The 21,957-nt window shown below is 48.8% G+C and overlaps 10 protein-coding genes across 10 annotated transcripts; 5 read left to right on the top strand and 5 right to left on the bottom strand.

Annotated features, from left to right (window-relative positions):
* Positions 1-1,396: 1,396 nt before the first annotated feature.
* Positions 1,397-3,625, top strand: MPP10 (U3 snoRNP protein; the record flags this gene model as incomplete). Its single annotated transcript, XM_064901282.1, has 1 exon — positions 1,397-3,625. One exon carries the CDS (start codon positions 1,397-1,399, stop codon positions 3,623-3,625), a length of 2,229 nt encoding a protein of 742 aa, XP_064752358.1.
* An 81-nt stretch (positions 3,626-3,706) lies between these two features.
* Positions 3,707-4,486, bottom strand: LTR64_006955 (uncharacterized protein; the record flags this gene model as incomplete). The annotated part of the gene is made up of 1 exon (XM_064901281.1): positions 3,707-4,486. The coding sequence occupies one exon, from the start codon at positions 4,484-4,486 to the stop codon at positions 3,707-3,709; it is 780 nt and encodes a 259-aa protein (XP_064752357.1).
* Positions 4,487-6,552: 2,066 nt separating this feature from the next.
* On the bottom strand, positions 6,553-7,101 carry EFM6 (Protein-lysine N-methyltransferase efm6; the record flags this gene model as incomplete). Its single annotated transcript, XM_064901280.1, has 2 exons — positions 6,553-6,741; positions 6,895-7,101. The coding sequence occupies 2 exons, from the start codon at positions 7,099-7,101 to the stop codon at positions 6,553-6,555; spliced, it is 396 nt and encodes a 131-aa protein (XP_064752356.1).
* Positions 7,102-7,841: 740 nt separating this feature from the next.
* Positions 7,842-8,436, top strand: LTR64_006953 (uncharacterized protein; the record flags this gene model as incomplete). The annotated part of the gene is made up of 3 exons (XM_064901279.1): positions 7,842-7,857; positions 7,948-8,252; positions 8,302-8,436. 3 exons carry the CDS (start codon positions 7,842-7,844, stop codon positions 8,434-8,436), a joined length of 456 nt encoding a protein of 151 aa, XP_064752355.1.
* Positions 8,437-10,855: 2,419 nt separating this feature from the next.
* Positions 10,856-11,461, top strand: LTR64_006952 (uncharacterized protein; the record flags this gene model as incomplete). The annotated part of the gene is made up of 3 exons (XM_064901278.1): positions 10,856-11,030; positions 11,098-11,196; positions 11,271-11,461. 3 exons carry the CDS (start codon positions 10,856-10,858, stop codon positions 11,459-11,461), a joined length of 465 nt encoding a protein of 154 aa, XP_064752354.1.
* A 209-nt stretch (positions 11,462-11,670) lies between these two features.
* On the bottom strand, positions 11,671-13,926 carry NOP4 (RNA recognition motif-containing protein; the record flags this gene model as incomplete). The annotated part of the gene is made up of 1 exon (XM_064901277.1): positions 11,671-13,926. One exon carries the CDS (start codon positions 13,924-13,926, stop codon positions 11,671-11,673), a length of 2,256 nt encoding a protein of 751 aa, XP_064752353.1.
* A 263-nt stretch (positions 13,927-14,189) lies between these two features.
* RAD10 (ssDNA endonuclease and repair protein rad10) lies at positions 14,190-16,316 on the top strand (the record flags this gene model as incomplete). The annotated part of the gene is made up of 2 exons (XM_064901276.1): positions 14,190-15,222; positions 15,787-16,316. The coding sequence occupies 2 exons, from the start codon at positions 14,190-14,192 to the stop codon at positions 16,314-16,316; spliced, it is 1,563 nt and encodes a 520-aa protein (XP_064752352.1).
* A 594-nt stretch (positions 16,317-16,910) lies between these two features.
* LTR64_006949 (uncharacterized protein) lies at positions 16,911-18,780 on the top strand (the record flags this gene model as incomplete). The annotated part of the gene is made up of 4 exons (XM_064901275.1): positions 16,911-16,983; positions 17,035-17,150; positions 17,210-17,363; positions 17,423-18,780. 4 exons carry the CDS (start codon positions 16,911-16,913, stop codon positions 18,778-18,780), a joined length of 1,701 nt encoding a protein of 566 aa, XP_064752351.1.
* A 309-nt stretch (positions 18,781-19,089) lies between these two features.
* OPI3 (Phosphatidyl-N-methylethanolamine N-methyltransferase) lies at positions 19,090-19,994 on the bottom strand (the record flags this gene model as incomplete). The annotated part of the gene is made up of 4 exons (XM_064901274.1): positions 19,090-19,168; positions 19,219-19,743; positions 19,798-19,837; positions 19,910-19,994. The coding sequence occupies 4 exons, from the start codon at positions 19,992-19,994 to the stop codon at positions 19,090-19,092; spliced, it is 729 nt and encodes a 242-aa protein (XP_064752350.1).
* Positions 19,995-21,120: 1,126 nt separating this feature from the next.
* LTR64_006947 (uncharacterized protein) lies at positions 21,121-21,755 on the bottom strand (the record flags this gene model as incomplete). Its single annotated transcript, XM_064901273.1, is given in 2 exon segments — positions 21,121-21,182; positions 21,194-21,755. The coding sequence occupies 2 exon segments, from the start codon at positions 21,753-21,755 to the stop codon at positions 21,121-21,123; spliced, it is 624 nt and encodes a 207-aa protein (XP_064752349.1).
* Between the last annotated feature and the right edge of the window lie 202 nt (positions 21,756-21,957).

Below are 21,957 nucleotides of genomic sequence, written 5' to 3'. Positions count from 1 at the left end.
CTACTTGCCTGCTCAGCAACAGCCGCCAGCTGCTACTCGAAACGAGCAATGCAACGCAGTCGGTGTTTTGTACAATCGTGGACATAAAGCTGGAAAATATTCGGAAACAATATGTGGGGAGTAGTGACTCTTCAATCCGACTTCTGTGTTGTCAGGGCAGCATCTCTGTATCCAAACACTCTTGTCAAGTTCTCGAATTCTACAGTGTTTCCGAATCCCCATCGGGATGACCAGAACAAGGTGAAGATAGAGTTCGTGGAGATAAAGCAAACGTTATTGGCGACTTGAGATTGTGTTCTTGACGCATCAACTTGACTCTGAATGCACTTCCAATATCAGCAGCCACTACTATACGTAGAGCATGTCATCGTTTGTAGCAGCATCCCGTTACTTTCTGTGGCAGTGTTTTTTACTTCAGAGGCCTTCATTATCTGGGATCTAGATGTGCCATGATCTAGTAAACTCACATCTTCCACGATACGTGTGCATGAGTACAAGTACTATACAACGGTCAGTCGAGTTGTTCATTAACCGGGTCAACCCCTCCTTCTTCCCTCGCACCAGTCTCGCATCTTAGAAGCTGAAACAAAAGCACACAGGGAAGGTAGTTGAACTCTATTCAGCGACGAGAAGTCTTACTCGCTGGCACCTCGTACTGCAAATGCAAACCACTAGCCAAGATACAGTACATTCTGACAGCGGGTCCTGACAGCCAAGCCGGGCCGGTCACCAGTGCTTGAACAGGCAAAATTGAACTTTTGCACTCACAAGTCCAAGACAAATTACGAGTGGAGGTCGATAAGACAGCAATTTCTATCAGCATTAATCAAAGATTATCGACATCAAAGGATACTCACCCCAACACTTCTTTAAACGTACGTACATAGGTAGAGTCACTGGTCCTTGCTTCATTGAGAGCGAACGGTTTCGTTATCAGGGTGAGTTGGGACCCCTGCCACTTTTGTGCTTGTGTATCAGAGCATCGACGATCAAGATATGCCTTCTCAGGTAGCCACAGTTTGTGTAGCATTTGATCGTAACTGTTTTCCAGACCTTCTTCTACACGTGAGCCACAAGTCTCCGAGACTAACTGACTCACCACCTGCCACATCGTGAGCGTGCCGATGTTTGTTGAGCGTATTGCTAGACGGTGGCACTTGCCGTTCTAACCTCTGCAACTAATGTCTTGGCACAGACTCGTCTGCGGAGCCGTGCTCGAGCAGACAATGTTGCCGGTCAAAATTTCTGGACACATACCTGACAGAGATAGGCGCAAAGGCATGATTTTATGATCCAATAGCATGAGGGCAAAGATTTCTGCTGCAGAATAATCACAACCTATGCTGCAACAACATCGTAACTTTGGCAGTCGGCGCTTACCTTCCCACGTTCAAGAATGGCTGCAGCTGTAGTAAACGGCAGCCACCATGCTTTCAGTCTGACTTCTTTTCTCGAACATGAGCCACAGCAGTTTCTGCAGCCGACACTCGAGCATCAGCAGGCTGCTATTGCTGCTGTCAAGGCTATACTCGATCCTCTTGCAAGTCACGTCGTAGACACCCAAACCTCGAGGCGCAACGAGAACAGAAGGAAAAGAAAGAGAGGAAGTGATGAGACAAACGATCCTGTATTACAGTTGCGCCAGATCTACACCAATGGAGTACCCGTCAAACAAGTCTGGGAACAGGCACGAAGAGTGCTAGATGCTGCCTGCGCTGAGATTGAGCTAGGTATTGACGAGCACCTCCAACAGCATGGCGCGTCTGGAGGGCTTCTGAATGGCAATGTGTCTGAGGATGGAGTCGGCTACGAACATGACGGTATGGAGGTTGACGAGGGTATGGAGATCGATGAAGACGATGATATTGGCTCGGATCCGGAAGAGGAAGACATTGAAGGCGATCTGGAAGTGGGTGGAGCAGAAGAGGAGGAAGACATTGAAGACGACATAGATGTCGAGCAAGATATGGACGAAGACTTTCACGAGACGCCACAATCCACATACCGTCCAGATCCGAACAATCTCAACGACGGCTTTTTCTCCATAGACGACTTCAACAAACAATCACAGTTTCTTGAGCAGATGGATGCTAGAGGTGACGACGATAACCCATCGGACGAGGACGAAGTTGACTGGGATGCTGATCCCCTAGCACAACCATCGCAGAAGTCACGGACCAGTCGAGACCTTCGTAAGCAAGAGCCTGAGAATGAAGATACTGAGGACGAAGAGGGAGGCCCTACCTTCGGCAATGCAGATCTACACGCGCCAGAAACCGATGAAGAGGGTGCGAACAGCGAGATCGACGGGGGAGAATTAGAAGGCATGCTGTCTGGCCTTGTCAATACGAACGACATTCGTTACGCCGATTTCTTCGAGCCTCCACCCAAGAAGCCTTCCAAATCGAAAAGAACCAGAGCTTTGCCGAAGACACAGCCTCCTCCCGTTCGCAGTAACACAGGAGCTGACCAGCAAGAGCAGGAGAGTGACCTAGAAAGAGCAATGGCTGACGTCCGCAGAGACCTACTGGATTCGGACGAGGAAGTAGATAAAGACGAAGAGGAGGTTGAGGACGACTCAGACGTCTCTGATAGTGATGCTCTGCCTCGCTTATCAGCTTCGAAGATCAGAGATAAGAATTTATCAACGCATGAAAAACAACGCCTCCAGATTGCCGAAGAAATTCGTCGGCTTGAAGCATTAAATGTGTCTAAGAAGCCATGGACATTATCTGGTGAGGCATCAGCTCAGGCTCGACCGTTGAATAGTCTAGTCGAAGAAGACCTAGACTTTGAGCGCACTGGAAAACCTGTTCCTGTCATTACAGCAGAAATAAGTACAGACATTGAAGCTCTTATTAAGCGACGTATACTTGCACGAGACTTCGATGAAGTCGTGCGTAGACGGCCAACATCTCTAGACTCTGCGGCGGATGCTCGAAGAGGTCGTGCAGATGTCGTGGTCGACGATACGAAATCCAAGGTCGGGCTTGGCGACGTCTACGAGTCTGAATATCAGCGAAAGACCGATCCTACCTCCTATGTTGACAGCCGTTCAGCAGCGACCAAGAAACAGCATCAAGACATAGACAAGTTGTGGAAGGAAGTACGAGACCAACTGGACATTCTTGCAAATCTACACATCAAGCCCAAGAGGACAGAAATTGAGATCAAGACTGTCGAAGACAAGCCGAGAATTGCCATGGAGGACGCACGACCCGCCATCTCGTCAGGTATTGACGATAACGGCACGATGCTGGCACCACAGGAGATATACAAACCAGGCACAGATTCGCGAGCTGCCACCGGAGAGGTGCTGAGCGCTAAGAGTGGTGAGACGAGAAGCAAAGAGGAAATGACCCGAGAAGAAAAGACCAGAAGACGCCGTAGAGAGAAAGAGCGACTCAAGAAAGCTGGGCAGCAAAAGCAGAACAGTAGCACAGGACAAGCTGGCAAGTCAACGAAGCGTTCCGAACAGGCAAAGGTGCTCAAAGATTTGCAGAAAGGTGGTGCAAAGGTGATCGGAAAAGATGGACAGCTGCAGGAGCTATCTGCGAAGAAGAACAAAGGAGACAAAGATGCAAGCAGGACCAGTACTGTCAGTGGCGGAGCTATGAAGTTGTAGAAACATCATATACGTCAACATTCCACAAGGACTAACTACACTTGACGAGAGAGCCAAGATCAGTTGCCAGAAGACAAGGCTCTATTTCCCCTCGTCCCATTCCTTCATCAACCCCTTACCATTGCTCTCAATCGTCTCCTCGAACCCTTCAATTCGACTAACCATAGCCCAAGGCTTCAACTCCTTCTCCTTAACAACAGTATCTCGAAAACAACCACTCCACCCTCTACGATCGTAGACCTCATTCACAGCCCTGATAGTATCCGGATGCACCAACTCCTTCCCAGCACCAATATTGTCCAACAACGTACCCATATGAATCAAACGCGTCAACAACGAGATCCGCCCTTTATCTTGCACATCCTGATGGCGTATAATGGCCTCCGCGATACTCTCCGCTTGCTCCCTGCTAGCGACGCCCCTACTCTGTCCAACATCATCACCGTGGTGTGGTGCCGTTGCGGATTCATTCTGCAAAATCTCAAGCGCGTGGTATCCAGCCCAGAACTCGTAGCTAAGTTTTGTGCTAACGATGTGCTCGGGCGTGGTGCCGATGTCGTGGAGCATGGCTGTGATGAACCAGGATTCGTTGAGTTTGGCGTTCGAGTCTAGGTTCCATTGTGGGAAGCATTGGTTTGCGATTGCACAGCCGTAGGTGTAGACGCGGAGAGAGTGTGAGTATGTCTGGGGTGGGAGCTTGGCTTTGGTGTAGTTGTTGATACGGCTTGCTAGAGATGTTGAAGGGACGGGGAATTGGGTTGGTGTTAGGGCTTGGGGTTTGTCGGTTGCTGGTTTTGTAGCGGACTGATCGGCTGGGAGGGTTGGTGTTAGACCGTAGAGGGTGTTCGTGTCTGTTGACATCTTATCTGTGAGTTTTGTGCAGCTGCTGTTCGTCTTGCTTGATTTGTTAGCAGGTCAGTGATCTGTAGGTGGTTGTACTAATTCAGTCTTTCAGTGCTTGGCTATGGGTGAACAGACTCGGTTACAGTCTCGGGTTTCAGTACGAGCGAGAACATGGCTTATATGTCAACAAAACTCATATTACTCTCATTATGCCGTTTTGCCATCAGGATCTTTTCAGATTGTGCTGATGAAGAATCTATCGCCAATCAAGGAGCTCCGAACGACAGGGACAGAAATCAAGCGCAAGGCGTGTGTCGGTATAAATTTACATGTTCTCCGCACTGTTGAAGCTTACTACCTCAGCAAATTAGCCGAAAACGTTGCTGCAAAGATTCCTGCTAAGACGCTGTCCATAAGATATTATCGTAATGTGATACTGATGGACGTTTTCATGTCTTCAGCAAGGCGCTTGTTTATTCACATATCCACCGTCCAAGCATATTGTCAGGTTCCGAAGAAGTTGCTCACATGAGGCTGCTCGTGAAGCGGTAATGCTTACATCCCCTTAGCACGACTTTTTCCCGAACAGCATTAGCTTCACACTGAAGGAAAATGCTACGGCTGTATAGAGGACCAGTAAGACGGAAACAGATGGATGTGGATGGTCAACAAATCGATTCTACAGCAATGACTGGCGAATGAGCCTCTACATGCTGACCCTGACAAGCCACGTGGGGGATATCCTCGCGACATTCATAGCTGTGTAGTCAACCCTAAGATTGTTCTTCCTCGTGTAATGTTGGATCTCGCGGTCTGTCGCTACACTATGCACCTGAGCTCAAAGAGCAGGAAATGATCCCCATTGCAACACGAGGCAACCGAGCTGTGTTAACGATGCAGCTTTACGTCATAACAACTCAGTCACGTGACATTGATTAGCTTTCGTAAACTCGACACTAGATTTCGCTGGCCTGACCAACCACGACGTAATGCGCACGACTTCGTGTTTGTTGTAAGAAACTTGCCTGCTACCTCGTGATCGACATGCTCGCAAGAACTAAACCTTTTTGGTTGAGCTATACCACGAGCACTTGTAAGTTCCAAGATCGTTAGCTTGTTATAGGTGTTGGCGCGTCGTATGCAGCCATCTGTAGATTGGAAAAAGCGAGACAAAACAAGTTCAAATCAGGCTTGATGTCACAACCCTGTGCCGTATCTTGGTAGTGACCAAGCTCGGCCTCGTCTGGTAGTCCTGTTATATCAAGACCGTTCCCATTCACTCAGAGTTTCTGATCTCCAGATCTTCGTTTCTGCCCCAACGCTCCGAGACACTCACACAAGCTTGTAACAAACCTGTACAAACCTGTACAAACCAGTCATTCCCTCAAGAACAAACCAAAAGGGAATCCATTCCTCACACAGAACACAAGACAACCACAAACCAACCAAGAGGACGACTAAACTGTTGCCGATATGCCTCTTACTTCCACCCGCAGCACACGTCCATCATTGATGGCTCGTATTCGCGCCAAGACAGCCCCGAGACATAGCACGCGAGCTCATCACAGTACCACGCATACAACGACAACGACAATGGGGCCGCCACGTACCAGCCGTCGCTCTCGTCGTACCCATGCGCCAGTCACGACAACCACCGCAGTACCGGTACATCATCACCAGCGTAAAGCTAGTATAACTGATAAGATCAGCGGAGCCATGCTGAAACTGAAAGGAACCTTGACCAGGCGATCAGGTCAAAAGGCAGCTGGTACCCGAAGGATGAGAGGAACTGATGGTAGGGGAGCAAGGAGATACTACTAAACTCTCGTCCCACAAGGACAACCTGGATTCCAAAACTGTTGGAGGAAACCAGGTGACTGTTGTACAATTTCTATAGCCAGTGTTGGTGTGAAGCAAGACAATGTACTCATAATGTTATTGAATAGTTCAGGCTCCATGGTGCTCTTGCCAGTATTGATAATGCACCATACTTCGGGCAAACCACTCCTCCTCAGGAAGTGTGTGGTATATTGGTGCTCCTCGTCGTATTTGAGGAGTAAGTCGCAATCATCTTGTTATTGCTATCACACATCGCGTGCGGTAAGTTTGTGGAGAAAGACGGAAGCCTGTCTGTCCTGATCGCGATCATCGTATTCGACCTCCTCGACCTTGAATGTTTTGTTCATGTCACGGATGAAACGCATATCAGCCTTTCTTCGTTTCTTGAAACAAAAGTAGCAGACAGTGGAGGGTCCAATGAGATCCTGGAGCGTCTGCAGCAGCAAGGGAAATGCAGGCTCAAAGTATACACAGTCAGCAGCAAGAACCACGTCAGGACAGTGACTGCTGTCAGCGCCCGACTGTGGTAGATGCGATGCAACCGCGACGGGTATTGGCTCACCCCAGTCGTAAACTTCAGCCTGTACCTTTGTATCGAGGGCGTTGAGAGCTACATTCTTCTGCATCAGAGAAAGCATTGGAATCTGGTCGGTGACAAGCAATTTCTTATCGTTGTCCATAAGGCAGCCACTTGCCACAGCAAGACCAACCAGTCCTCCACCAGCTCCAATTTCCACTATGCTCTTCGATCGCAAATCACGATGATATGTGAGCATGTATTTGGCGAGCGTCATTCCAGCTGGCCAGAGCTGACCTCCGCATCCTTCTTTGAGGTCTTCATGAAGAAGAAGTGGTTTTGGCAACAATCCATCAAAATCTGTGCTCGTAGTGCCTGCAGCTTTATTCTGCCTCTCTGGAACAATACCTAATGCAAAGACATCATTCTCAGGCGATGAGGATCTTGAATTCATTGTTGTTACGAAATATATCCGTACAAGGCATAGCGATCCCGATTTACCAAGGCTGGAAAAAACGTGGGAAATTACGAAGCCTAGGTTGTCTCACCGATATCACCTGTAATTGGTTGGGAAGGTAAAGCCCGGGAAAGATAGACGGTGGAAAGAACCACAAACTCGTGCAAGACCATTGTTTAGGATATCACAACCAGTGCTGCATTTCTATAATTTAAAACAGTATCGAGAATCTAGACAAGTGAGGTTAAAAGAAGCCAACCACGTTTAGTATTGCACTTGAGACGAATTTGAAAGTGTCAGGTGAAGAATCTGCTTGGTTACATCATACTTCGCGTGTCGTCATTGCTTGGAAGCTGTTGGACCTTGCAAGCTCGTGTGTGACTTGAGCAGGGCAAGCACAAGCCACTAGAGGCTAGGCCGAAGCATCTCGTCACTGCTTCAACCTCCTTCAAATTCGCAGTTTCTAAACACAACTTTGTTTACTTCCCATCATCCATCTCATCAATCACCAAAACATTCGAAATCAACTCTCCTCATCTTTCATCTACTAAACAGACGCAATGGCCACTCTTCACTGTAAGTTGCTTCGCGGAAGCTCGCCAGCTCCAGCTTCGAGCTTGCTGATAAGCACTTCCATCCTATGTAACAGAGCTGATCTTTCATCAGACCTTCCACCTGTCAAGCCATCGGCTATCGCCCTCGGCATCGTCTTCAACCAGGTCTCATCCGTCGCCGTCCTCGCACCTCTGTTCGGTGACACATACCACAGAGCCAAGGCCGCTGACAGCAAGGAGGAGTTTTTCAAGTCAAAGGAAGCTGCCACAGCTGCCGCCAGCTGGGGTTCGTCCATTGTCGGATCCGCAGTGCAGACATACGGTGTCGCAGCTTTGATCAATGCCACTGGTACCCTTAGCTACAAGGGTGCGGCTTACCTCGGCTCGCTGATCTTCTTTGCATCTGCTGCTCCAGCTGTAAGTTTCGCCCATGCACTACAGTCTTACGAAGTCTGACCGCCTTTAGCTCGTTTCTGCTGTCGTAACTGAGAAGAGACCTATTGACACTGTCGCCGTTGGTGTCGTTACCCGAATCTTTGAGACTGTTGGCCTCAGTTTGTTCCTGACATACTGGGGTACCCGAACCAGCGTTTTCGACTAAATATCTGGGATAAACTTTGCCTCGAATAACAGGATGTTTGCAGCGTGAATGACTGTGCAGGAGGATTGATGCATCAGCCAAAGCAGCAAAGTAGTCTTGGAGTTGTATGATAGCTAGCAAGAATTTTTACCGGTGTCTCAAGAATGAATAGTAACCGCTGAAAACAAAAACTTTTATCCTTGCCTCTTGTTATTGTTTGATTTCTGCCGAACTTCACGTCTGCTGACAGCGTCCGAGCAGGAAATTCTTGCTGTGTCTTGCTCATGGCTTGCAAGGCTGTTCCAGAGACAACAGTATTAACGACCATCCATTCTCACCGCCCTAAAAGTCTAAAGCAATCATCTGTACTGTATACGACCATGCTGCACGACAGGCATTCACTCAAGCCACGACGTGTGTTGTATACCTCAATGCCTGAGAAGTGCAACTTGCGTGTTCTGTAAGTATCACGAACGACAGCATTGAAAGGGCGCCAAGTTGCGTCTGAAAATCCAAGAGAAATTAGTTCCTTGCAACTTGATGCTTCAGTTTGCACAGATACCAGCAATGCTGAGCCCATATTTTGAACGATTACCTCTCTCTACAAGCTCACAATCTCTGAAAGTCTTGGGCGATCACTATACTGCCGGACTTGAAGTCTCTCAGATATATTGCTCGAGAGGTACTACTGTCACATTTGACATCTATTCGCGATCTTCTCGCGCGTATTTTGAGCTGAGAAGTTGACTGCTAGTGTCCCCTGGTCATCTGAGCCATAGTGTGTCGAAGTGGTAGATTGTATACAGAAAGAAGTGGACGCATCTCTACTGAAAGGTCGATTTAGTAGTAGTAGAAGAGACTGCAGTCTAGCCATGTGTCTCTCAATCCAAGAAGAGGAAGCAGCAGTGGAAGAGTTAGCAATGACCTAGACGTGACAGAGGGATCATGGCATGTACTGGCCTCGAAAGAGAAAGTAAATTATGGATACTCCTAGTCTAACACAAAACCGTCAGGCACTGCAGCATTAGATGTCGATGGTTTGTGTTGTCGCTGCGGAAGCTCATTTCCATCTGCCTGACCATTATCATTCCAATGACTTCCATACACCAATGATTGCTGTCGTACATCATACATAGCCCAAGTTCAATGTTAGGCTAAGTCAAGATATGTATCCTTCTGATATTGCCTGTGCACTATGCACCATGCGCCATTTCCCCGAACGCCGCCTGACAAAGCAGCACCGAAAAAAAAGGGATCAAGAGAACAAGGGTGTCCTTCAACCATCGCTTGCTGAGTACGAAACGTGATCTGCACAATCTCTTGCTCCTTGTATGTTACTGCTCATTCTTCGTCCAATTCTCGCTTCACTTCCTGTTCGTTCCCCTCCTTTTCAGCAGTGATGTCGCTTGACTCCGAGATGGATCCGACTACCAAGCCGAAGAAGCAATAGTAAACGAAGAGGCAGAAGAAGGCGGCCATGAAGATGGTGAAGCCGAACATGCCGTCGTATACGAGTAGTCGGAGCCTTTCAATCATGGCGTCCTGCCAATTCCTATCCCCTAACCACGACTCGTGGAAGATGTGCGTCAAGCTGTAATCCATGTTGTATTCAGTGATAGTCGCGTGATGTAACGCGTCGAAAGATTACTACTGAAATGAGTGCCCGTGGACAAGAGGTAAGGTTTTTGCTGTGATGGGCTGATGATGTCGCGGGACCGTTTGTGAAGTGGTGAAGCGTCACGCAACAAAGGATGAAAGCTCTACTAAATGATTGTCAGCAGGGCCTAGACATGAGCTCACAGCATGCGAGCGCAGATTGGTCGCATTCCACAGGGGGGAATCGGGACCTAGTCACGTCTCAGTCCTATCTTTGAGCCGCACGTGCTCAAGTACATCACGTAAAGGCACTCTTTGTGCCGTTCATGAGTGAGGTAGACCCTGCACCTGTTTCACAAATCTATCTCCCAGTGATGTTATCATTGTGTTCAATTTAGGTCGCGACATTATCGAAGTCGCAGGAGGAGCTCCGCACTTTCCGTTCCATATGCTTAAGTGCTTAGGTCATCAACACAGGAACACAGCGTTCCGAGGTGAACAGCGAAGCCCGCCAAAGTTCTCAACCCCACCGTGTCCAAACAGGAGCCAAAGAGACATCTTTCCAAGCTGCAGAGAAGCTTGTCCAGGGTTACTTTCGAAGCCATGTGGTGTTGTCATGGTTTGTATAAATCTCTCGGCGCAGAAGGCGGCATGCGTAGTAATCAAATCATGCTTGATGGTTGCGTGTTGACGATTACACGGCCTCTCGAAAGAACGTTCTGTCGGCGTACAACTTTTCGTGGTTTCTCGGCCGCAATTAAAACTTACTACTCTCCACGTCGAAAGTCTTGTGTCTAGTGCTTATCTCCTGCGAGTTACGTAGATTTCTGCACATATCCACGCTATGGCGCAACGACCAGCAGTAGAGCGGACGCAGACAAATACAGGCAACCCTCTTACCTCGCCGATGCCACATAACTCAAACCCAATGGAGAAACAATTTGCGCCCAAAGTGCCTGTTGAGTTGAACGAGCCTAAGCAGGACCTGATCAGCAAAGAGGAGCTGGCCAAAGCAAATGGTGCGGAAGTAACGTTCAATAAGCCCGTCAAGCAGAAGCACGAGACTGATACGAGCTGAACAAATAGGTACCGACCATCCAGAAGGCAAGATCTATGTCGCGATCAAGGGCGTGGTATTTGATGTGACCAGGAACAAGGCTTATCAACCAGGAGGTTCCTACCATGGTATGTGTGAATCTTATCGGAGGGGGAACAGTGGTGGAAACTCGGCGAGCTTGATTACTGACGAGTGCGTGCAGTGTTCGCCGGCAAAGATCCTTCCCGTGCTCTCGCCTCATCCAGCCTGAAAGCAGACGAATGTGTCCCAGATTGGTACGATCTAGAAGAGGAGAAGAAGACGGTGCTGAACGACTGGTTCAAGTTTTTCAGCAAGCGATATGATATTGTTGGAAAGGTGGATGGTGCAGACAACTTTGATCCCTCGACGTGAGGACAGCCACTATAGGAGAGCATAATGGAGCACACGGAAATGACAACTCAACAACTCACGCACGAGAACTGGTGCTCCGGACATGATCAATTGCAGCAATTGCCTATTGTCCGCTGCCTCAATTTCAAGACAAGAATTCTGAAGGATTAGAACGGATCATCTCATGCAAGCTCAACTAGTCTATATGTTGGCACAGACGTTCGCATCCATCATCTCCTGGCCTTTCTCTTCTGTCTCTTCTGCGCAATTATCCTGTTCCGAGCAGCAACCTTATTCTTTTCATCTTGATCACCTTTTGCCACTCCGTTTTTATCATCAGGAGTGTCCTTTTTCAGCTTCTTTCCGGGAGACCCATTCTTGTCACCATCCGGACCTCTCTTCCTCTTCTTCCCTTTGTCGACACCCACTTCATCCATGTCCTCATCGTCAGCTTTCTGGTCGTCACGATTCCTTCTGTCCTTTACTCGCTTCTCCCGATCGTTTCTTCTTTGCACAACCTGAGCATTCTCGATCGCAAATTCCACGATCAGTCTCTTCCCCCTCTCGTCATCAACATCCTGTTGATCCTTCGGCTTCTTCACCATGTGACCGTTCAGCCACCTCAGACCCATGAGCGCACTGCGATGGCCCCAGTACTCCACGAATCCATAGCCTCGACTCCTGCCACCTTTGCCTTCGCTGATTTTAGTACCAGTCTTGTCAGATTCATACACAATCTTTGCTTGCTTGACCACGCCTTTACCTGCCGCTTTTCGTTGTTGTTCAGCAACCTGTCCAGCTGCGCCATCACGAGCTAACTCTTCTTTACTGATGGGTTGACGAAGTCCTGTTTTGACGTCTGAGGCAAACCCAACAATTGCTTCTCGAGCTAATTGTTTCAGTGCCTTACCGTCAATCCAACGAGGTAGGTTTCTAATGCTCAGACGAGTGAGAGACAAGCCCAGGTTTGGATTGGACTTGACCAATTTCTGTCGCTGTTTCGCACTCGAGGCGCGGATGTCTAGTTCTGTTTTAGACAACGTGGAGTACAAACTGCTGCTAGGTGACACTGTGCCCTCAGAGAGTAGGTATAGGCGCCGTTTGTCTGACAACTGTTTGGCACGGCGAGTCTGTTCGGATTCTGAGGCACGAGTATCGGCCTCGACCTTTGGTAAAGCACGGGTGATGTATAGTAAACGCGAATTGAGCGTGTATTTGCCTGTCGGATCTGCATTTTCGTTCTGCAAAATCGACGACTGTTGTCTTGAATGAGTTTGACCAGCTGCAGTAGCTGATTCTGATTTTGGACAGTTCTTTACGCAAGCTTTTGCATCGTCCTCGAGCCGGAAGCACACGAAGGCTGTGCCTCTCGGACGCTCAGTTTCGTGATCAAAGACTACACGAGCATAGCGAATGGGTCCAAAATTCTGCTTGAAATGTTCGGCGAGAGTTTCATCGTCCGTGTCATACGGTAGGTTGCGTATAAAGACTGTAGTGCTCTCGGTGTTGAACTTCGAGGCCGTTTGTGTAGCATCTGCATCAGCGGCAAGATCAGAGATGTCGTCGGCTGACAAGTCTGCGTCATCCACGTCTTGTTCGTCGTCCGATCCGTCTTGTTGTGCCTCGTCGCCCTTAAGGTTCGACTCATCTTCATCCACATCTACCAGTTGTGCTCCCTCTTCACTAGCCTCATCGTCTGAACTAGTAAGTGTCTCTTTCTGCTCGATTGAAGTGACAGCAGCCTGCTTGGTATCCTCGCCGTTTGGTTGCACGTCTTCCTGCCTAAGTTTTTGCCATGTCTCCTTGTCTACTGCCCAATCAACAGCCAGTGTACGTCCATCGACAACTTTGCCATTAACACCTCGCAGTGCATTCTCAGCATTCTTCTTACCTCTGATTATCACGATACCAAATCCAGCCTGAGTATCCTTTTTCGTGGGTATTTGTGGCACTACAGCATGCTTGACCTTGCCATAGCTCAAGAATAACTTTGTCAGGTCTTCTGCAGTCTTGATACTCCACGGTAAATTTCTGACTATAAGCTTTGGTGGTTGATTATCCTGCTGCTGCTGCGCTCTCTTTGCTCGTAACTCTTCCGCTTTCGCGTTCTTAGATACTGCTCTACCCTGGGTGTGTTCGTCAACTTCACGGTTTCGTGCTTCAGCAGGCTCGACCTTGATCTTCCGGCCATCTAAAACCGAGTTATTGAATTCAGCTAGAGCATGTTGCGCATCCTCGGCATCGGCAAATGTTACGAAACCAAAGCCTCGAGAGACTTTTGTCTGTGGATCCAAGACGACCGTAGCATGTTTGAGGGGGTACGATTGGGAGAAGTGCTCGATCAGTCGATCTTTGGTGACTGATGCTGGAAGAGATCGAACGAAAAGCGAATGTCTCTTGTTCGCAACAGCGGCAGCTTCTGTGACATTTTCTATGACTTCGTCGCTCGCGTCTGACAGCTTGCGCCGTTTTAATACCGGCTCCATATCTTCTCTTTGTGAATATCAGGATAGACTGGAGGGCAGCTTTTTGTATGGATAGTCCAAAATTTTGTTATCTCCAGGTAACATTGCTAATCGCCGACCAGGGTGGAGCATTGGCACATCGCGACAAACGCGCTTCAATTTGTGACAATCAGGTTGCCTGTTTTTGTGCCAGTATAGCAGGCTTACCGGCATACTTTATCAGTCACGATGGTACCAATGTATGGCAAGCAACGTTTGTGACTCGACGAATATAGAACTTCGATATGGCAGAATTTGATAACCCGAACTTTGTGACAGCTAATCTAGATCGCCCCGCTGGCAGAAATCCCAATGCCAGCAACAGCGATAGACCCAAGGTTGTGCAACCGAAGCCACAGGCCCTACCGGCACGACAAGGACCTTCTGCCATTCTAGTCTCAACTAGACAGAAGGGCAACCCGATTCTCAACTATGTCAAGAGTCTACCATGGGAATACTCGGATATCCCTTGCGACTACGTGCTTGGTGCCACGACATGCGCATTGTTCCTGTCATTGAAATACCATCGACTTCATCCGGAGTACATCTACAGTAGAATCAAACAGCTTGGCAGGTCATACAACCTGCGGATCATGCTGACTATGGTGGACATCGAGAACCATGAACAAGCACTACAGGAACTTTCGAAGACATCCATGATCAACAACTTGACCTTAATTCTGGCGTGGTCCGCACAGGAGGCTGGTCGCTATCTAGAGCTCTTCAAGTCATATGAGTTCGCCTCCCCAAGTTCAATCCGTGCTCGGCAATCAGAGTCATGGCAGGAAAGTCTGACTGAGTTTATCACTACTCCACGCAACATCAACAAAACTGATGCTGCAAGTCTGATATCCAATTTTGGCTCCCTTCGAGGTGCGGTTAATGCTGAGCCTGAAGAGCTAGCACTTATTCCAGGCTGGGGCGAGAAGAAGGTTAAATCCTGGTATACGACAGTACGAGAACCTTTCCGTATCAAGCGAGCCGCAAGAGCCAACCCGCAACTATTGAGGCATGAATCAAGCATGGCAGATGGACAACCCAGCAGCAGTACATTAGAGCGACCTAATGCAATCCATGTCAGTAACTCAACAGGCGCCACGAGCGAAGACCACAGTCGTATCACTTCCGCGGATCAATCAACATCTACAGGCAGTCACAAACGGAACCGACTGGATGATGTTCTACCGGAGGACGAGTTCGACAAAGATGACGAAGCTGCCATGATTGCAATTGAACAAGCTGCTGAGCCGAGGCCTGGAAAACAGGACGCTGACAATCGTAGGTCAGAATCATCAACAGCTAGGAAAGCCGATCCAGCACTGCCACCTGGTATTGCAGATGCCCTTGCTAAATATAGAGCAAGCACATGACCAATGATCGCCCTTGCAAAGTCAAAGTTGTCCCGGCGTAGCAGGGTTCGCTCAGAACGCTGTTTGTCCCTACCAGCAACCGACGAAGCTGTGATTCGCTAAGAATTGCACTAGAAGCCAGAGCATGCATTACTCCGCATGACCACTTCGGTATTAGGTCCTGGCAACAGAAGGACGATCAGACGAGTTTAAGAAGGGAGATCTCGAATATATTGATGAGCGCCGCAGTTGTTCAAGATAATTCCCGGATATGACTCCTGGTAGAAGCTGTTTTCCCTTCGACAGCGACAAAATATCGATATCGCGACTCGACCTACAATAAGGCAGTTGGACTTGTCTCGGCTTGGGTGCTGCAGTACTTGACACTGACCGGCACGAAATATCACGCTTACAACCTTCGACCTGCAGCTATTGACATCTCCCTTGAAACCACAAAGTCCACTGAAAATTAATAGACTCATGGATAATTCAGGTGCTGCCGCAAATGAGGCAACCTCGCAAAGCTTCACAGCCACAGGTAGACCGCTGTCTCTGTCGAAGGGCTCTGGCAGTGGCAGTGGCATGCATGCCTTGTTGGGAGCCGAGTCTTTAGGAGCAGGCCCGCCGAACCTTCTACCGGCACGCTTCCACCCCGAATCCATCATTAGCGTTCCTGTAATGGCGCCTGAAGACGCTTCAGATGCAAAGCTCTCCGACTTCCATGAGGACGACGACGATAACCCTATCAAATCCGGACCGAAATCGAAAGGTCGATTCAGCTTCTTCCGCCGCAAATCATCATCGTCATCGAAGTCGAAGAAGCCCGAGTTCGTGATGAAGGAAATGACCATTGCCGAATACTTGAAGCGTTATGCCAAAGATGACGACGGCAATTACGTCGGTACTCAAGATGCTGCGCCTGACTGTATATTGCGCAATGAGAAGGATAGGACTAAGTATAGGAAAGCTCATGCTTTTAGAGAGGCGATGGCGACAGGAAATGCTCCCACTTTCATAGTCTGACTGCGAAGGAAGGATACTGATGGACGGAGGTAACAGACCCAGGCTATAGCTCGCTTCAGGTCAATAGTATCGTATCTGACAGCTCCCACTCTTGTGCGTGAGGAATACGCGAAGCAGTGAGCTTATGAGCTGTCTTAGCCACACGCAAAGTTGTGATTACAAAAAAGTCTAGTATCTAGCGATTCATCCATATAGTAACAGCTCTCGTCTTTCTGGCTTGTTGTTGGGCATCAGACGATATGCGATATGCTCTTACTCAAGCAAATACTTCTTCCTACCCGGGTAGTGCCTGCCTCGCATACCTGCAGAAAATCCTTGCCTGACTGCCTGGGCCTGACGTCGATTTGGTGCACAGTCGCGCTGAGCGCCAAACTCCAACTATTCGTGATTTGGAGAGCCATGTGCAGCACTTGAGCGATGTGAAAGGTCTCTGTTGCCATATCCCCTGGCGATCAGAATATGGTTACAGTCGCAAAGACGCATAAGGTACTTTGATTCAGACATTCGAATTTCTTGAGTTCAGGCCTGGCACAAAAGTAAGATTGGGAAGTCAAGATATCGTGAGCAGCGCACAGCGTCTGCGAAAACAACAGGATGGCTCCTCAACACGTTGAAATCGCAGAAACTCTTACAGCTCTGAGGAAGAAACTGAGAAGGGAGAGAGATTGTAAGCTGCACCCATCGACCCTAAGAACAGGTTAATATTAACAAGTAACAGCTAATCAGAACGAACCTACGCAATTTGCGACGAATCGAGGTAACAAGCTGAAGCCCGGCGCGAGATATGTCCATGCTGGAAGTTTACCTTATCGGCATCTCAGAGATTACAAAGAGGTATGCTACACTACGAGAGACCACCTTAGTGCCTTGTGGAGTGACTGACATATGCGCAGGAAATCAATCATGCTGGCTACTGTCGACACGTCCTCAATAGAAACCCCAAGCGTTACAATGGTTACGGGGATGAGCTAGAAGATAGTGAAAGCGATGCAGATGCGGATGCGGATGCGGAAGAGGAGAATGCGTACAGCGACGTAAAGATCGAAGGTTCGTCAGACTTTGCGCAGCAATATTCTGGCCTTATGCATGTACTAACACCACAATAGAACTCCTGAGACCTCTGACGCATCCTTCCGAGCTCGCCACTCATCCTACCCTCTCTCTGCCGTACCTCGATCCAGCACTGCCAGATATGGTCGTCGCTGCCGATGCTAAGATCAGGGAGGAGCGGAACAACCTATGGCGTGCAAAGAACTTGTACAGATTCTTCACTGGTGATGAGTCCTGGGTACCATGTGAGAGGGTTGAGGAAACCGAAAACTGGGCGCTCTTCGAGCCCAACCCAGGTTTTACTGAGGTTTCTGGTAGAAGATTGCCTAGTGGAGAAAGTCCAGGGAAGAAGAGGAGGCTGAGCGTCGATAATGAAGCAGATGATCACGACGTGCAGGTAGCAGACACGATCGACGAAGCCTTCCGGCACACTGCTGACGGATTGGCCAATGGCACTTTACAAGATTTGCAAGATGGCGTTCGACAAGTGGCTGCAGATGACGAACGGATGGCTGAGAAAGAGCAGAGGTCTAATCAGGAGGACGTGGCAATGGGTGAAGCCGAAGAACAAACCAATGGTATTTATACTGCTGACGGTCAAGGACCAGAAACCAGAACGAATGACATTTCCACCATCAACCAAGTAGAGCTGATTGTTCAACCGTATGAAAACGGCCTGCCTCAAGATCACGAACCGAAAAGTGACCAAGATATGGAGGACGACACGACTGCCAAACATGAAGAGGGCGTACCTGGCGAGAATAGAGAAGGGGCCAGAGACAACGACGAAGAACGACCATCCGGAGCCTCAACCACACCGCCGCCACCTCGACGTATCACAAGAGCTCTTGCAGCAGAAGCGGATACGAACAGCAATCCTCAAATCGTATCACCTCCTCCAACGTCGCCAACAGTATCTTCAGCACCACAGTCGCCTTCAGCTTTTGAACCACATCCCATGTTTCTTCTCCCGGCGCATTTCGCTGCCTCTCATGCTCCACATCCTGCCTACCCGCCACTTTCTCAGTCGTTGGCACACTCGGGCTTGCCGCCGGAGGAGCTTCTCGAAACAAGGAAACTGCTCAGTCTCTACATTCAGAAGTCCGAAGAGACAATCAGAGGACTCGAGGGCATACTTGGCAAGCTGATCAAAGCCAAAAGGCGACGTGAGATGGTCTGGGAGTGGTGCATAGCTGAAGGTCATGTAGGTGAGATGAGTGATGGAGAGGATTGGATTGACTGTGACAGATGGGGTTTGCAGCGTAGTGAATTGAGAAAGGGCAGGGATGAAGACAGTGGTGCAGCAGAAGGTGGAAATTTGATTGTTGGCACGGAGGGTGGAGATGATGCGCCGGCTGGCGTGCAGATCGGTGGACGAAAGGGCAAGAGGAGGAGAGTAGCAGGGAAGGAGTAATTTGCCTGGAGGTCAGTTCTAAGTCTTCGTGCTATGTTTCGCAAGGCGCTTTTGGAGGAACACGGGCTTGAAGTCCCTTTTTCAAAATACCAACGTTGCTTATTGGGAAGACCAGTCTAGATAATCATACTTTTGTGAGAAGTGTTGAACTCCTTGGCTGAACTGAATTGCGCGTGCTGAGGAAGCTTTAATCAAAATAACGTGTGCTGGAAACCAGTGTGAGTGGCGTGCTTCAACGAGCTAGGTCGAAGTATAGGGCTTTGAGCTTCGAGCTTCGAGCTTGTCGTCTGAGGTAAGATGCATAGGTCCTCAAGCCTTCTTCTTGCCTTCACGAATTTGAATGGCTCTTTCTTTGTCACGCTTTGCATATATCTGAGCAGTGAAAGGACTAGATTCTGGTCAGCCATATTATCATTCCCAACATTCAGAGAAGCATACTCCTCGAACTGTAATGCTACCAAATACATGAAAAACACTACAGCACTGAGTACAACACCTGCAGCTCGGCCTTTGTAAAGTGCCGTTCCGAGGAAGCTGCAGGTACTGCCCCAGTACATGGGCGCGCCAGTGACATTGAATGGAAATCCAGTCACTGGTTCGTCCATTAGAATGCCGAAGTAGTCACCCAAGTAAGTCCCTGTAACGCCGAGGGCGTACATTGAGGACAGTACCAGCAGGTTACCGATACCGAGAAGAGTTATTCCGGTCGTTGGCATATGGAGTGGTGGGTAGAATGGCTGTTCGTCTAGAGCCTCAGTGTAGAGGTAGTCGCGGAAAATACCGAGGGAAAAGATTGTGATAGCTAGGAAGTAGCAACCTAGTTTGGGAGAGCCGAAGGTGCGAGTGAGGAAATGGGTCCTGTATTCTGAAGAGTGGTTGCCTGCGTTAGTTTGCTCTTCGACCAGGGTGAAGCAATGGATATGTGAGTAGTGCTGGGCGTAATTACCTGTTTGTGCCACGACGCTGAGCACAGTTAGCGACCGTTATTTGCGAGCTGCTCAAGCAAAGTCCACTTACTTCCAGAAGATCGGATTGAATGCTATTGCCATAGCAGAGACTGTACAATGTCAGCGGACGCCCGGGGTATGATAGCTGCAGTGTCTGGTCGCAGTAGGTTGGTTCCCCTTACTGTAGAAGGATTGTTTGGACGTGTCGATGAAGCCTATCTTTTCTGCCCCAGTGATGGGAGTCAGGAGGTTGTGAAGCTTGTCCATGATGTGTGGATACTGCGTGGTGTAGCAAAAATGATTGCACAATGGCGGGAAAGAGTGTTAGAAGACTAGGATATCGGTCAGATGGTTGGTGCTTGCGATACTGGATCCTGGCAGCGGGTGAACCACGTGTTCGGGAAAGTTTCCAGCGCCAGAGTAACCCCCCTTGGTCTGCATTCGACCCTCATTTTACTAGATCTTTCGTCAATCAGCTGACCACGCTCACGCTGTGCTGCGGTAGTCCATTCAGTTCCCTTGCCAGTGCTAGACTTGAGTTGGTTGTCTACCGTGCTCTCGCATTCAACAACGGACGTGCTCGGGCTTATCAGGCATCCAGGCCAAACTCGAACAGCTCGGCCATCGCCGGACATTGGTCATTCTACATGTAATAAATTTTCTTAACTGTCCTCCACAATCACCACACACGGCTCAATGGTCTAGTCGTATGATTCTCGCTTTGGGTACCTGTATCTGTCTGCGAGAGGTCCTGGGTTCAATTCGTAAGTTCCCAATTCATAATTGGCATTAGATTCTTCCATTAACACCTATCAGCCAGTTGAGCCCCAACTGTTGACATGTCAATGCTATCATTAGCTTCTTTTTTTGTTCCTCGTCAATTGTTTTTACCTTTTCCTGTGTGTAACCTCAGTGATTGTGCAACTCTCACTAGATCTTTCTTCCGATTCCTCTCAACACCTCAATGGCAATACTATAGGACCGCTTGTTTGTCAGCGCAAGAACAATACCGGTTGCCTCTAGCATGACAAACATTATACAAGTTCAGTCGCTGCTCACATACCATAGAACTAACCTAATGTATCAGTTAAATTGGTCGCAGATTCACTTTGGAAATTGCTACAGGAGCGAAACAGGTTGTAGACCTCTACCAGTACATCAGTACTCCCCCTACTTCAAGTCAGTCCTTGCCTGCTGCCCAGCTAATCATCCATCTTATTACAGAGTGTCCTAAGCAACCCACATGTCTTCTTTCAGTATCTAGTATAGCTACGGGGTGCGCGACCGTTGCCTGTGCTCTTCCCTCTGCTAACTGCTTCTTCGTGCTCAGAGGGAAGCAGACTCGGCAGATTGTCCGTGACGAATAACTGTAGTGTCTGACTCCGCAAGGCTATCATGCCGTGACGTTTGAGTCCTTGAGCTTCCTGTTGTTGCTGCTGCCAACAACCGAGCCGACTTCCGCCCACCTTCTCGCACATCATCGTGGACGACGGAGCGATTGTTGTCACCTCCCAGGTCGTCTTCAGTAGATGCAAACTCTGCTTCACTCTCCTCCTCATCCTCCTCTTCATCACTGATTGCTTCAGTTGCTGCAGAGCGTCCCGTCCTGCCAGAAGTTCTAGACTGCTTGCTTGGTCTTGAATCATCGTCATCGAGCCCAGGATACCTAAACTTGTATCTGGAGTCTCTCATATGCCGGGCAAGGGCGAGCTGGAGATCTTTCTTGTGCTCTTCGTTGTCGGTCATCGTCTTGAGAAGAATGCAAACTTGCTTGTGCTCATCGTCAATGATGTTTTCTGGGTCGTCCCAATCATCACCAAATTCCGCCCGTAGTGTGTCAAACATTTTGTTAGCTGCACGTAGCAGCTGGGTACTTTTGAGCGCGAGAACCAGACCATAGCCTGTCTGAGTCTGCCAATTAGCAACCACGTCAACGAGAATTGCAAGGTAATATGAATTTTCGATAAGTCGGCTGACAATGGCTGCGTATTGGGGCTTGTAATCTTTCGTGACCAGATCGAATGGCATATCAGCTGCAAGGTCTCGACGAACCGCCTGTAGCAACTTGATGAGAACCGCCTGATTATGTAGCAATGCATCAAGAAATGGACGTCCTGATGTCGTGAAGCGCATGAAGTAAACTGTCTCAATAATTTCCACTTCAGGGGCTGGCAGTGCCGCCTGCAGTCTAGGTGCCATGTGTTGGATAACAGTTTTCCGTTTGAGGAGC

This window comes from Lithohypha guttulata, assembly GCF_036872675.1.
Source record: "Lithohypha guttulata strain CCFEE 5908 chromosome Unknown scaffold_5, whole genome shotgun sequence".
NCBI classification, from domain to species: Eukaryota; Fungi; Ascomycota; class Eurotiomycetes; order Chaetothyriales; family Trichomeriaceae; genus Lithohypha; species Lithohypha guttulata.
Note: the sequence above shows the minus strand (reverse complement) of the source record. Positions and strands in the feature narration are given on the sequence as shown.